Source organism: Malus sylvestris, chromosome 1, assembly GCF_916048215.2.
Source record: "Malus sylvestris chromosome 1, drMalSylv7.2, whole genome shotgun sequence".
Classification (NCBI taxonomy): domain Eukaryota; kingdom Viridiplantae; phylum Streptophyta; class Magnoliopsida; order Rosales; family Rosaceae; genus Malus; species Malus sylvestris.
In genome coordinates this window covers 22,429,337-22,444,097 of record NC_062260.1, presented here as the reverse complement: position 1 = coordinate 22,444,097, position 14,761 = coordinate 22,429,337, and the positions used below count along the sequence as shown (strand labels likewise).

The 14,761-nt window shown below is 39.7% G+C and overlaps 3 protein-coding genes and 1 non-coding gene across 7 annotated transcripts; 2 read left to right on the top strand and 2 right to left on the bottom strand.

Moving 5' to 3' along the window:
* Positions 1-480: 480 nt before the first annotated feature.
* On the top strand, positions 481-5,302 carry LOC126631177 (protein NEDD1-like). The gene is made up of 10 exons (XM_050301341.1): positions 481-895; positions 1,083-1,195; positions 1,319-1,579; positions 1,685-1,789; positions 2,196-2,261; positions 2,429-2,650; positions 2,994-3,530; positions 3,921-4,481; positions 4,685-4,861; positions 4,938-5,302. Exons 1-10 carry the CDS (start codon positions 736-738, stop codon positions 5,043-5,045), a joined length of 2,310 nt encoding a protein of 769 aa, XP_050157298.1. The 5' UTR covers positions 481-735; the 3' UTR covers positions 5,046-5,302.
* A 164-nt stretch (positions 5,303-5,466) lies between these two features.
* On the bottom strand, positions 5,467-10,000 carry LOC126631178 (folylpolyglutamate synthase-like). Of its 4 annotated transcripts, none has more exons than XR_007626319.1 (16): positions 9,842-10,000; positions 9,615-9,757; positions 9,429-9,494; positions 9,059-9,168; positions 8,866-8,926; positions 8,645-8,728; positions 8,474-8,530; positions 8,330-8,390; positions 7,992-8,038; positions 7,805-7,882; positions 7,215-7,373; positions 6,870-7,133; positions 6,708-6,786; positions 6,297-6,449; positions 5,986-6,130; positions 5,467-5,927 (listed from the first exon to the last, which is right to left on the bottom strand). XR_007626319.1 is itself a non-coding variant. In XM_050301342.1 (16 exons), exons 1-16 carry the CDS (start codon positions 9,852-9,854, stop codon positions 5,856-5,858), a joined length of 1,587 nt encoding a protein of 528 aa, XP_050157299.1. In that variant the 5' UTR covers positions 9,855-10,000; the 3' UTR covers positions 5,467-5,855. The 4 variants fall into 4 exon arrangements, 2 of the variants coding, with proteins under 2 accessions (XP_050157299.1, XP_050157302.1); XR_007626318.1 differs by having other exon boundaries at positions 5,467-5,915; XM_050301342.1 differs by having other exon boundaries at positions 5,986-6,125.
* Positions 10,001-11,200: 1,200 nt separating this feature from the next.
* Positions 11,201-12,256, bottom strand: LOC126614614 (probable glycosyltransferase At5g03795). The gene has a single exon (XM_050282266.1). The coding sequence runs from the start codon at positions 12,254-12,256 to the stop codon at positions 11,201-11,203; it is 1,056 nt and encodes a 351-aa protein (XP_050138223.1).
* A 2,238-nt stretch (positions 12,257-14,494) lies between these two features.
* TRNAV-CAC (transfer RNA valine (anticodon CAC)) lies at positions 14,495-14,568 on the top strand. The gene has a single exon. It is a non-coding gene; the product is annotated as a tRNA-Val (tRNA).
* The last annotated feature ends 193 nt before the right edge of the window (positions 14,569-14,761 follow it).

The window sequence follows — 14,761 nt, the reverse complement described above, 5'->3', positions numbered from 1 at the left end:
TGATTGTAACGAATTACTTTTGCACGTGTCAGATTGCGATTTGCATTGCATCAAGGAGCCAAACACCTGAATCCTTCCATGGAAGGAGAAACTGTTTGGTGTGTTAGAAACACAATCTGGTACATCAATTGTTCTAATACAAATGATTGGATACCTGAAAAAAATAATTTCAACCATTTTTATTATGAACTTGGTGTACGGGGCAGTGTTTTGGAACTTATAGAATCAAACGGTTGTGGTCAATTCTGTTTTAGATATGTTTATTTATTTGGAATGAATGAAGTATGTAGTATTGGATATCGAAGATAAGAAATGAGTATTGATTGTTCTTTTTAATTTTTTTTTTTATCAAACGATAGATTTTATTATATTATATTAAATGTTAGGTTAGCTTGAATTTGAATTTACGTCATCGTAATGTGGGCCGTAAAGGCGCTCACTTATTTACCTCTCTGCCAGATTTAAAATTTTCGCCCTCTTTTTTTCAATTTCTCGGTAGGGTTTTTCCCATTCGACAAAAACCCATATTTTAAAAATTCAAACAAATAAATCAAAATTTAAAAAAACCACCTCTTCCTTTTCGTGATTTGGTTTCACAATTTCTTCGACCTCAGTTTCAAAAACAATCCAAGAAATACTTACAACTGAATTTTCCGGGGAATTGGAGCTTGGTAGATTCGAAGAAAGAAGGAAAGAAAACACAAATCGGAAAAGTTGGGAAGAAAGTGGGGGACAATGAGTACTGGGTTGGATCCGTCGATGACTTTGCTGGCAGCAAGCGGCGGCGACACCGTGAAGCTCTTCGATGTGTCGGACAAGTCCGCCGATCCCCTCGTTTTGAGCTACACTCCTTCTCCTGGTTCCCATGTCAATTCGCTCAAGTGGAATCACACTAGTCAGTCTCTCTCTCTCTCTCCCTCCCCTCAATTGGATGATGGGTTTTGCTTTCTGCTGTCTGTGTTTATAGGCTTTGAAAAAAAAAAGGATCTTTGTAAACGAGAAAATTTTGGTCAATTTTTGCTGCATTTTCTTAGCTGCCAAACAGTGGGTTTAGTTTATTCAATGTGGGTTGTGTTTTGCAGATATGGTGGTGGCTAGTGCTGGAGATGACAAGAAGATATCGTTGTGGAATAAGAATGGGAAGAGCATGGGCACCATTCCGCTGGCCGGAACCGAAAGCGGAGACGGCATTGAGGTAATTCAGTTACAATTATATAATTGAAGTAGATTTGGCGTGACAGTAATGTGAAAAGGTAAATGCTTGAGAGAATGTGTTGGGTTAGTAGTTGATATTCTGCTGGTGGAACTATTTATGCAGGAGTCTATATTGGCTCTCAGCTTCGGTAACAAGGTTTCTAGATACATCTGTTCGGGTGGAACCGGTCAGGTTGTAAGAATATGGGATTTGCAGAGAAAGCGGTGTATCAAATGGTTGAGGGGTCACTCTAGTACGATTACGGGTGCAATGTACAATTGCAAAGATGAGCACTTGGCTTCCATCAGTCTTAATGGGGACGTCATACTTCACAACCTTGCATCTGGTGCAAGGACTACTGAACTCAAGGACCCCAATCAACAGGTTGTCTTCTCGTTGCATCTTTTGCGTTGAATATTACCATGGTCTTTGTGGCGTTGAGTCCTTAGTTTCCAAACTAATTGGTTGTTTGCTGGTTTTTAAGACCAGGTACTAAGAGTGCTTGACTATTCCCGGATTAGCCGACACCTTCTTGTGACAGCAGGTGATGGCGGGTCTGTACATTTGTGGGACACAACCGCTCGTAGCCCAAAGGTTTGTAGTAGGTTTAATCAAATATTGATGCTGTGCTGGGCTGTCTTGGCCTTTTGTGTTTGCATTCCCATTGGGAGATGGAAATTAAATTTTGTTCCCGGTCATGGAAAACAGGCATATTTGAAACAGAGATTAGTTACATTTCCCTTTTTTTTTTTTTACAACTTTCCGACTCCCCAAACCCAAAGAGAGCATTGATCTTTGATAGCAGTAATGGTCAAGTATTATCCCTTTATTACCTTTCTTGTTTATCACTTCTGCTGTATTAAATCTAGGCATTGTTGTTAAGTTGAAAAATACTCAATTCCCCCATTGAGTCTTGTTTCTCTTAGTTTATGTTTTACTTGTAATTGAATTGGTTTGTTTCTTTCTTCTTATCTTCCCTTTTTCAAACTCTTTTACGCAGGTTTCTTGGCTGAAGCAGCATTCTGCACCAACTGCTGGTATCAGTTTCTCTCCATCTAATGACAAGGTCTCATAAATACATATAACTTTACATTTTGTAGTCCATTATTTTTTATAAGACAAGAAGGCTATATATCAAGTGCTACTAAATTGTGAAGATTTTTCTTAGAGTCAGAATATGTAGAGACGTATTAACTAAGCCTTCTGATATTCAAAATATTTTCCTCTTGATAGGTGTTTGCTACAGTTGGGCTTGATAAGAAGTTGTATACTTACGACACAGGGTCGAGACAACCTTCACATTGCATTTCCTATAAAGCACCTTTCTCTTCATTGGCATTTAGAGGTAATGGTTGGGTATTGGCAGCTGGGACAAGCAGTGGTGATGTGGTGTTCTACGATGTCCGTGGTAAACCAGAGCCCTTCACTGGTATTCGTGCTTATAGTAGTTCAGAGGTCTCTCTCTCTCTCTCTCTCTCTCTCTCTCTGCACTGTTCCTTGAAACATTGAATTTTGGAAAAACTTGTGTTGTCTCTAGTATTTTTTATTTTCCTATCCTTTATAAAATCCAAATTATTTAACACTAGGTGTCGTTTTCATTACTAAGGATCAAGATACCTCATCATGAGGATTAGGGGTCGGGCTCAAACTTTCGATATCCTTGGTTAGGTAGATATATCACAAGGATGTTCTCATGGGGACACACACTAGGGTGTTTAGCTTTTAACAAGCAGTCTTCATGTATGACTCAGTAGGGTGTTTCACTTTGTTTGTACTAATCGTTTATAGCATTCATCAGGCTGTTACAAGTCTATGCTGGCAAAGGTCAAAACCTGTCGTTGTAAACGAAAGCAATTGTACTGTTGAGACTGCTCTTTTAGGAGATGCTGTTGAAGATTCAATCCTTATGCCAGACCAACTTCCTTCTGTGACTTCATCAAGTCTTTCTCTATCTATGGCAGTATCTAGTTCTCGAAATTCAGGCCGTTCAAGTTTATCTGCAGAGACAAATTCAGTTACAGCAGCTGGCAGTGGACTAACATCAAGCATACTTTGTGTATCTACTGGAGAGGATACACCGCAACGAGGTCGTTTATGGCCTGGTGGAACATTGCATAGATTGCATCCTCCTCGATCTACTTATAACTTCAAGGATGATATGGAGGTGTTCTCCCCTCTTGTGGACGTTCATCCAATCACACCTTCACTTGACAAACTTTGGGATGATGACAAATCAAAGAAGGATAATTTGTCCGGTAGGAGATTCCCTTTTGCAGAAGATGGGGCCAGTGATCATCCAATATTTGATTGGAAACCCAGTTCAACATCTACACAGGTCTCAGTTATCCATATCTTTAATTTTCTTGGATGAATGCTTAATGTGAAATGTTCCATTTTTTTTTTTTTTTTTTTTGAACAGACGATATTATCTACACTAAGTAGAACTATTTTAATCTTCTTAACAATTGTTTTTTCGACTAACAACTTAACAAGTTCAGTTCTTACCATTAGATTTCTGGACTAGCATGTCTTTATTGTTCTGTAAATGGTAAACCAAATGAAATGTTAGATTGAACGTAACCATGTATGCTAGGCAGCTAGAGTGTAGTTACTCCTATGTAAGTAAATTCATTTGCTATTTTTGGGGTGGGGGTGTTAAATTTCATGATGCCTTTGTTTCATATGCATTGTTCTGAATGATAATTTGTGTTATTCCTTGGTGCAGGATGACATAAAATCGTCATTTGCACTATTAGAATCAACTCCTGCACCATCTTCCAAGAGCGAAGACCCATCCATCACCCCTCCAGAAGCTTGGGGTGGTGAGAGATTTTCTGATAAGTTCCGCCAGCCAATCACTTTTACATCTCGCATTGGGATGTCGGCTCAGACATCAGGATCAACTTTATCTGGACTGCCAGATATGTCTTTAACAGCAAAGTTTGCAAATTTGCGCACCAAAGATTTGTCTTCCATTCAGGAGACTTCATTAGGATTTCCAGAACACATTTCTTCGAGTGCTATGCCTATGTCCCCTGGTAACAAAGCCCTCTTGGGACAGGCTAACCTTGATTCACCAACATCTTTGACCCTGCCTCGGAGATTCTCAACTTATGCAGAGAGGATAAGCACTACATCGAACTTCAGTGATCGAACGTCCCTAGCAGTGAGTTCGCCAAAAACAAAGAAAACAGGAGCCGAAGGCAGAGAAGAACTGTTGAATAGCATCTTGTCAAAGTCAGATACATCAACTGCCACAGAATCAGGGGTTCTTCCAGCAATGAATGTATGGGTAACAGATTTATTGGATAAGTCATCGTCTTTGATTTGGTCATATTACATGCTTTCACCTCTTGATTTTATGCTGTCATTCAAATTGGAAACCAGTGATGAAATTTGTTAGGAGAAGCCACCACCGATGTTTATCATGTTGCCCTTTACCGTCATACTAGAATATTATTGTTAACTCGACGATGATGATTGTGACAGGGTGGAAGTTCACATCTCCAAAATGCACCCCAACAAGATGCACAGCAGGGAAGTTCCTTTACATTTCAGATTTTTCAACGTACTCTAGAAGAAACTCTCGATTCTTTTCAGAAATCCATACATGAAGATATGAGGAACCTTCATATAGAAATTTTAAGGCAATTTCATATGCAAGAGGTACGCATCTGCTATGTTGTAGTTCCCTTTTCATTTTCATGTAGTTCCTAATGCATTTTCTGGAATCATTTCACAGACAGAAATGTCAAATGTGATGACTGCAATGCTGGAAAACCAAGCTGAGCTGATGAAAGAAGTTAAGTCTCTCCGGAAAGAAAACCAGCAGCTCCGGCAATTGCTTTGAGCATCGGTGACGATTGTTAATTGTTTTGATTATTTTTTGTGGATTTGGGATACGTCTGTTGTTCAGTGTTGTAATTTGCTCTCCATCAGCGGTCGTTTGTTCTATAGGTAGACTAGAATTGCTTCTCTCGGCCGGTGGGGCGAGGTTTAAAGAACAGGTAGAAATGCAAGTGCTATAGGAAGTAGAGTTTGTAAGCATGTACAGAATGAAGGCTTTGATTCGGGTGAAAATTACAAGCATTATGATGTTTCAGCTCATATTACTCCACTCCTACTGTTACACAATCGAGCTCGTCTTCAAATCTCTTGGACATGCTTTCAGGGTAGAAGATCCCCACTCGCATCGAGTATTAGAGCACATTCAAACGAGCGCTAAGTCAGCTAGGTTATGAGAGATCTTCGAGGGATGTTAACTAAAATGATTTGCTTTTCTGAAAAACATGACTGAAATTGCAGATATTATTGTCTTTCATACAAACAAATCCGTCGACAAAGAAATGAAACGTCTCAATAAGGTCGTGTTGTTATAGCGATACAGGGGTGAGAAAATAGCCCCACCCTCAAACAAAACGCCGGCATAAAGTCTAAGCCGGTATCTTGTTTAAACTGTAGCCGCTAAGAAACGCCGAGGCGAAATATGTGGCAGTTGAGAACATACAATATGTAGCAGAAGCACGTTGAGGCAGTCGGCACTTGACCACCTCGGAGTCCCTGGGAAATTAGAACCGTTCATGGCTTTTCCCAAGCGAATACAGAAAATCGTGAAGTTCGACAGACTTGCAAATAGGAGGCTTCAGCTTCGTAGTACGCCTCATTTCTTGATGAATCTCAACACATCGCCAACAAGATGTAACGAACCAGTTACAAGGACCTGATATATAAACTTTGGTTCCATGAAAGTGAAAAACAAAATATACCAACCTCCTAAAAACCGGCATTACCTGAAAACGGACAGATTTACTTTGCCGGACACTGTCCCTGAGCCATTGTATAGCTGACGGGAGAGACGGAAAAACTGCACTATTTTCGCAACTTTTGACGGCGATTTCCTTATCATCTGTTAGTTCTTCACGAACAGTGCCTGCGCTATTGTCTTCGCCTCCTATTAAACTCAAAATATACAAACACTTCCAACTGGGAAATACAGTGCACTCCTGAATTATATGGTATGTGTATATATGTGTGTGTGTATACATATGTTGTTTGAAGACCAAGTTAACTTAATTGACATTTTATGTTATAAGCCACATACCTTTGTTACCCATCATTAAATTTTCCCACACTTTTTGAAGAGCGAACTGCCACGACAAATCCACCTGAGAATCAGTCGGAGGCAAGGAATGCGATCCGACCTTGTGATTCACTGATGTGTTTGGTACAAACAGAGCCTTCTTGAAGTAGACACCTAAAACCAAAATCTCATAAGTTCCTTCAAAAAATAGTTCAAGAAAGTTGAAGGAAGGTGAGGTACCGCCATAAAACCAATTGGCAATAGGGGAGTGGCCTAATTCCTTATAAACCCGTCTTAACTTTCCAATCACGGATCCTCACAAAATTCATTGTAGATCAAAAATATAAAGAATGAATCTGAACCTATAAATTCCTTTTAGATCTTCAAAAGAAGAAAATTCAGGGGATTACATCAAGTAATGTGTATGCTCACCGTGACTGGCACATGTTTTCATCAGGTTCGGAAGAAGCAACTGAGGATCCCTCACTGACATACAATTAAACAGCAATATCTGCAAGTATTTATCATCATCTTTTCTCAGTAACAGCAAGAGGAAAATGAATATCTCCAAGGCTTGTAAAATAAAGCGTCTACCTGTTCTGAATTCTTCCTGACTGTTTCAATAGGGTGCCTCTGTACCCAATCATGTGATGATCTAGAAGTACCGGGTGGCTGAACAGAATGAGAAAACCATCTAGCGCATATTTCCATGCTTTCTGGGCTATGTGCACCGTCCAAATAAAACACGAGATCTTCAGGGCTTTCGCTGTTAATAAAGCGATCAGGGACTATTTGAGCCCGTCCTTGTAAACTGACTTTAGCAGTTAGTCCTTTTATGTATTGCTCCGGCAGAGAGGTCTGTTCCATTTGGATATGCATATAGATCCATCAACATAGATATCAAGAATAAAGCGGAGAACTGATTGCTATAGAACTTACACTATGTTCGGGGTATTCAAGGTGACCGGTCCTCTGGAGCCATGTAGAGGACAGTGCAATAGCAAGACCAGCATTAACATACTGGTGCTCGCCTTCTAGCCCAAGTTTTAAGCCATTCAGCATATTAGGATCCAACGGTCGTACAAGTTGAAGGGGTACCTGGAACCAGCATAATCTCTCAGTTCATTGAAGACATATTCTGTGAGTTTTCTATTTAGCTCATGCTCCTTCCAACATGGTAGTTATGACATAATAAAGAACCTAAATTCAGAATCCTACGACTTCCGATAAAACATAAGTATCCTAGGATTGCAGAAGAATGCAAGTTGAGACTTAAGCAGCAAAGGGTGCCAGTGAAGGTTTAAGAGCATGTCAGCACTTAAAGGGGTTCTTAAAACAACAATGTGCACAGAACGTATCTCAAAACTTTGATATGATTATCTGTTCGTTTGGAGTTCATCTACTTATTAGATGACCGGTTGTATATTACAGTTTTTCTAGAAGAGACATCAAATTTCTTACATTCTGTATCATGCATTTTCAATTCTGAGGGAAACAAAATCAGTGAAGGGTAATGTCATGCAACCTACATCCAACCGAGAAGCCTTCTCTTCCAGTACACGCATTGCTTCATCAGGTTGAGGCACAGTAAAGGCAGGAACCCTAGACTGAATTGAAAGCAAAAACAATGGGTACAGTAACAGACGTGAGTCTAAGTTCTGTGAGACATATTACCAGTCATCATATGCATTTGAAAAATGTAATTTTAACGAAAACCTTGAAGATTCCAGCCTTCTCCCCCGCAATTGCTCCCAGAGTATTTCCTATTTATAGCATTCAACAAAGAAAACAAAATCAATTATGCGTATTAGACATCTGTGGACATGTATTAGTCTTTGTATATCGTGTTGCTAGACAATCTGGACTGCACATTCAAGCAATAATCCACTTGATCAATGGCCCAAAATGACAGTTCGACACCAGAACATGCCAGCTAGTAATTGTATCGCATTTCAACTACAGAAAACATTTGCATATGTTCTTTGTATTTATATTTTCAATTAAAATGTCTCAATTACTCACATGTAAATATATAGGTTTGAGAAAACACTAACCAAGAATCTCCATGTGGTCATATCCAAGGGAAGATATACCACAGACAACAGGTGCCTGAACCTGAAACGTTAATGCATCCGTACTCGGTTATTGTCAAAGTAAGCGAATTAATGAATTTCGTACTCAAATACCATTTCACATACCACATTCGTTGCATCAAACCTACCGCCTAACCCAACCTCCAAGATAGCAACATCTACCTGCATAGAAGATTAAAATAAAAGCAACATTTCTGATTCACATCATCGATATCAGTAGCATTTCTGGAGAGGAAGGATGTTACATGGAAGCAACCAAGAAGATATGCATCAAACCTGTTCTGCTGCAAATATTTTGAAGGCAAGCAAGGCAAGGAAGCGAAAGTAGGTAGGCATTGGTATATCGTCAGTAGCTTTTTCCTGCATTTGCAATACAAAGTTTTACATTGATCAATACATAGCAGAACGAAAAAGTGCTAATTCACAATTACAAACACAGGCATCGAAAGATTAGAAAGACGCCCAGCAAAGATAAAAGAAAACCAAGCACGGATTACCTCAAGTCTCTCGAAACACCACCAGAAATATGCTAAAAATTTCTCTTCATTGATGTCCACACTGTAGCAATCAACCAAAACAAGAAAATTTAAATTTTTGAAGGCAAACACATTGCATAAAAACTTACAAAACTTACTTGGTAACATGGCAGTTATATGAAAGCAACTAGGCCTACGCTTACCCTAAACTCACCCATCCAACCGAAATCTTTCTCGAACATCAATGAGATGAGGAGAAGTGAAAAGTCCAGTGCGAAAACCGCAATGGCGTAATATCGACTCTGTGAAGGTGCAGGTGGATCCCTTTCCAATCCCCCAAAACAAGAAAACAGCAATCAGTCCCACATCATACATAAACAAGTAACTAAGGCCAGTGTATATATAGAGAGTCACAGTACTAAAGAAAAGTTTGTAACTTCAAATATATTAACGATAAAGTGTAGCGATTTTAGCACTTCTCTTGAACCATCTGCGCTCTAAACTGAATATATTACAATTTTTTCCGCACTCGCAAGTCACAAGAGAAGTGTGAAAATTACTAAACTCCAAAATTCTGTATATACCTTGCCTTTGGTGCCAGCAACGTGAATAATCTTCATCTGTGCAATTGGCTCCTCCAACTCCAGAATCTGCATGTTATTACATAAACGCCATTAATACTCGAATTTGCAAACACATGAGCTCAAATACGACGTCGCTTAACCAGTGAACAAAGCTCCTGTATTTTTCAGAAGCGAAAGAAAATTTACTTTGAGATAGTCGAAGAGGAGGTCGAAGCGGTCGCCCCTGTTGCTCTTATCGGCACGACTGCGTTTGGTGATCAAGGAGGATAGAGCGGCCAATGCCTTCTCGTAGGGAGTTGCCGGAGGCGGCGCCGAGGAGCCATTGCCGCCTGCATGCAAAACAACGAATGAATAGATAGGACGAGGAGGAGGAGGAGGAGGAGGAGGAGGGGGTCGTATAATTTCGTATTTACCTGCTTCCACCATGGCGAGCGGAGTGGTTGGTTTAGATCTGAATCGAACGGAGAGTAATATGTATAGAAGGTGAGTATTTAAGCGCTAAAAGATAAAGGGATTGGGGTTGAAAGGTTGAAAAAATAAGGAACAAAGACATGGTGACGTGATGGATTAGCAAACGAACAAACCAAACATTTTTCTGCTGTGCGCAAATACCCTCTGCCAAGCCTGTCATGGTTAGTTAAAGACCTAACCGCCCGTGACTCGGGCTACGGACTCCGCTCCTGGGAACTTGGACACCCATGCAGGAGGCCATGCCAAACGTCCTAAGTTAGTTTCGAGTCCAAAACCAAAATCAAACCGTCTGAACATGGACAGAGCTATAAATTTTTTCTAGTGGGGCAACCGAAAATAATTAAGAAAACTTTATTATAATATGGTTATACGCAATATGATATTAAGGATGATTTCAAATAGTGATGTATCACAATTCCAATGTTACAAAAATTTCAACATAGTAGTAGAAAGTGGCAAAGTGATAAAAAAATATAAGTACATGATAGGCAGGGGATGGTTTTTTCGGTTTGAATGACAAAACAAGAGCACTATTGCTCATATAATATTTGATTTGGAGTATAAGTAGAATGAATGTATATTGGATATTAGATACATATTTTCTTCAAAGATAACTGTGTATATTATATAATTATAGTCTGCAACTAAACATATGAATTACTTGAGTGGGGGCATCTGCCCCCCATTGAGCCTTCATTGGCTCCATCCATGCGTCCGAATGTTACTTAGTACTACGGTCTAGTGGTATTTTTCTTTAGTTGTAAAGCTAGGAGCGAGAAGTCTCAGGTTCGATTCTCGCAAAAAATGAATTGAACTACATTATTGGTAGACCATTGTGAGACTTAGCCCATCCCTTGCCCTTTTAGTGTAAATAATATTATTTGTAAAAAAAATAAAAAAAAATCAAATCGTCCAAGTTTTTTTGAGTGAAAATCGTCCGAGTTAAAAAAAAATGATTGTGACGAAAAAATAAAGTCTCATATTCGATTCTCGTCAAAGACGAATTGAATTATATTATTGCTAGCTAAATGTAAGACTTAGTCCACGCTCTATTTAGTGTAAATAATATTATTTCTTAAAGAAAAAAAATCAAATCCTCAATTTGATATGATTGTTATGAAAAAATAAATCGAAGCAAACTAAACCGAACCAAATAATATAATATCTTGATTAGGCCGCAATTTTAGCGTAAAAACCGATCCAGACCCCAAATTCCATTTGTATCAAATCCATGGCAAATCCAAATACAATATTAAACCCAATTACCAGCTTTAGGCCCAAGGTAAGACCGTACAACCATATCAAACGACAAACGGTGATTCTCTTCTGACGTATCTGACGGTGTGCCGTCTCAGCCACAGCTGATACATCAACGTATAAAACGAATCGAACGGCTCCGGTGTCTCGTTCCACATAAAGTGCCGACTTGCAGCCACACCTAATTGTCTCATCTTTTCGTGCCGCTCCCAACACGCGCGACCCAACACGCGCTTCAGGTCCGTCACTACCCCGCCACGACGTCCCACGAACAACGCGATCTCCTGCCACCTCAGCTCGTCCGAGAACGGCAGGTCATGGATCGGACGGTCGGTAATCACCACCGGCACGCACCCGAAACGCAGCGCCTCCCCGATCCCCGACACGTCGCCTCCTCCGTACTCGAACAGACAGAATTTGCTCCCGCCGAGTCTGTCCGCGAAAGTATTCAGATCCGACGGCTTGGATTCGATCAGAAAATCGGGGTCGCTGCTCAGTTCCTTGACTAACGTTGACTCTTTGACCCAATCGAACTTGGCGTAGCCCAAGAAACTCGTGGTGTTGGTCTTCGGCGCGGGAGTGCTCGGGACCGGCGGAAGCGAAATGTCCTTGTGAGGGATGAACTTCCCGGCCGGCGTCGGGAAGCACGAGATCTGGACCGAGTTTTTCTTCAACTCGACGAGATTCCGGTCCGATTCGTACCCGATGCCGGTGCATGAGAGGTAGAAATGGTCAGCGCCGAGGGTGCGGTTCCAGTAGGGAAGCTCGGTGCGGAGCGATCTGATGAGGCGCGAGACGGAGCGCGGGGGGAGGTCCGAGGGGAAGGGGACGAAGAAGAGATGGGCTTTTTCGGGGTTTTCGGTGGGGAAGTGGCTGTCCTGGAGGCGCGTGTAGAAGAGCGATTGGGATGGGGAGGTAAAGGGGAAGGTGCTGTTTGAGTTGTAGATGAAGATTTTGAAGGAATTGAACATGTTTTGGTAATTTGGGTGAATTGTGTTGGGTGAGAGGTAGGGGGAAGTGAGGGGTTGGGAATGAGCGGCGAGGACGGTGGAGAGAGAGAAGTGGAGGAGGAGGAGCCGGAATATAGAGGCGGTGGACATTTTGAAACGGCCAAATGGGGGCTTTAGACTGTGAAACTTCACTCTTTCTCACTGGTAATGCGTGAGGTTGAAGACGAAGAGGAGAAGATGCCAATTGTTTAAAGGGCGACGAAATGGTTTAAACTGTAAAGTGGTGGCAAGGTTGCGTCCCACCGGGAAGCAAGGCGTGGTCCATTTATTTATTATTTCGGACAATGAGTGGGTGATTAATACAATGCTGAGATAATCACTGTACTAATATAAAACTAGATTAGCGATTTATAAGAATGTGCTTGTTTGTGTTAATTGTTAATTGAGAGATTAGTCAAATATTGTTAGAGAAATTAAATTTGTAAACTAAATTTTGTAAATTAAATGACATAAAAGTTAATGATTTAATTAACGTGCCTATTTTTTAATCTAGACTTTTATCTCTAATGTGGACCGCTGACAACATCAACTTTTACGCGTGGCATGCGCTTATGCATAAACAATTCTTATTTGGTGGCATTGTAGTTTGTTGAGTTATTCGATCTATTAATGAGCAAAAATTGTTAGTATTATGTAAGCATGTAACTTAAATAAAGAGTTTTTTTTTTAAATAAACAATATTATTTATATTATAATAGCAGAATAGTAGATTAACCCTCATAATGATTTTGTGAATGTGAGTGCTCCAAATCAATATCCGTACTTTTTCTTTAACTACTCTTTTTAGTATTTCGATATTGCATAGGCATGGGAGCAATGTGTCCAATCAAAAAACACCACGTAAAAACAACCATAAAATCATGAAATCTTAACGAGATCATCATAAATATCATTAAATAATATAATTTCATTCTAAATTAATATAAAGAAAAATTAAGGGCCCTTCCATTGTTTTTTTTTCTTCCTCCATAGGACCACAACTGCTCATTAGAAAACTAATAAAAAGGATTTTAAAATTTTAAGTTTTAACGATAAGAACAAAATAAAGAGTAAAGTGAATAATACAATGATTGACTTTTTAGTGTAAAAATGTGATTTTTCGTTAAAGTGAACAACACCGAGAGCTTTTCGTTAAAATTCCCAAAAATTAAGGGGCAATTATATTTTGTACCTAATTTGAGATTGTTTTTAAAATAGACGATCAAGTTTAATTTTCTCACATTACACTTTGAGATTTTGAAATTGTATCAATTCGTACATTTTGTCTATTGGAACATCGAATCCTCCATAAGGATCTCATGCTCACTATTTCAATGCGGTACAACCATACAAATGTGGCTTATACATTAGCTCATATAAGGATTTCATGCTCATTATGTCATAACGATGGATTAAACAATCAATCTGAATCAAAAGCATAATTGATATATTTTCAATAGTTTATAGTGCAAAAAGAGAAAATTACAACTTTCATCAAACATGAAGGGAATAATGTATACTTAACTCTAAAACTAATTAACAAGAGCATAGAGGACTAAGGGTCTGTTTGGTATCCTACTGAAAATCTTCGCCATTTCAAAAACTATTTCTTCAAAACATGTCTCGAGAATAATTTTTCAGAAGACTCAAAAATTTGTTTGGTATGAAACGATTTTAAACGATGACAACTACAAAATTGAAATTAAAAAAGAATCATAGACAAGCATGCCGATCTCAAATTGCAATAGACTGGGATGTGAAACCTAGACCTATAAGCTTCATGGTCTTGGTCAGGTAAGTGACCTCCATTCGCGGCTCCCTTCCCCACCTTCTCTACGCCGGCGTTGAAACCTTCCACGCCCGAAAACCCCTTCCCCTTCCATTGATCTCCCCAATTCCTCTAAGCTCTAGTCCACATTTAGTCAATCAAATTCTCCACTTCACCACCATATCTAACAGAGCCTAGCACCTCACTCCTATCACATCGACACGGGGTGGCACAACAACGGAGTAGCGCTAGCGTCAGAGTTGAAGAGAGAGACGAGAGGTTGAGAGAGAAAGGCATAGTGAGGATCAAACTACTGGGTTTGTTTTGGAAACTGCATTTTCTAGAGTTTAAAATTTTAAAGCCTAACATTTTTTTGTTTCCAAGCTAATGAGCTATAGGCAATTTTTCTTTTGTTATTCTTGAGATCAGTTTTTTTAATTATTTACCAAACGAGAATTATTAGTTTGCGATTCAAAAATTGTTTTCTAGTATAAAAAGTTGAATCCAATTAAGGTGCCGAAAATTTTGATGCATGACTTCCATGAGTACATATAAATTAGTTTGATGACCAATAGGCATCTGTCTGGGTGGTGTAGTCGGTTATCACGCTAGTCTCACACACTAGAGGTCCCCGGTTCGAACCCGGGCTCAGACACTTTTTTATTAAATTTTTTTTATAATTTTTTTTTCAATTCCTCATATATGGGCCTAAACTTAGCCCAATCAAACACAATCCCATCCGCAAAGCAGCTCACGTGGTATCGATGATCCAGTCACGTGCAACAGGTGGAAAGCTAAGCAAACGCGCACACAGAAACGCGTGGAGGGAAGTTAATACCGGCCAGTCG

Excerpts from the sequence above, each read along its gene's own strand:
- LOC126631178 (XM_050301342.1), bottom strand. Across the intron at positions 8,927-9,058 it reads GAAAGATTTCGGTTGGATGG|TGTGGACATCAATGAAGAGA; the intron begins GTGAGTTTAGGG and ends TGATTGCTACAG. Across the intron at positions 7,134-7,214 it reads TTGAATACCCCGAACATAGT|ACCTCTCTGCCGGAGCAATA; the intron begins GTAAGTTCTATA and ends CAAATGGAACAG.
- LOC126614614 (XM_050282266.1), bottom strand. The coding sequence starts at position 12,256 with ATGTCCACCGCCTCTATATTCCGGCTCCTCCTCCTCCACTTCTCTCTC.
- LOC126631177 (XM_050301341.1), top strand. The coding sequence starts at position 736 with ATGAGTACTGGGTTGGATCCGTCGATGACTTTGCTGGCAGCAAGCGGC. Across the intron at positions 896-1,082 it reads GCTCAAGTGGAATCACACTA|ATATGGTGGTGGCTAGTGCT; the intron begins GTCAGTCTCTCT and ends TGTGTTTTGCAG. Across the intron at positions 4,862-4,937 it reads GGCAATTTCATATGCAAGAG|ACAGAAATGTCAAATGTGAT; the intron begins GTACGCATCTGC and ends ATCATTTCACAG.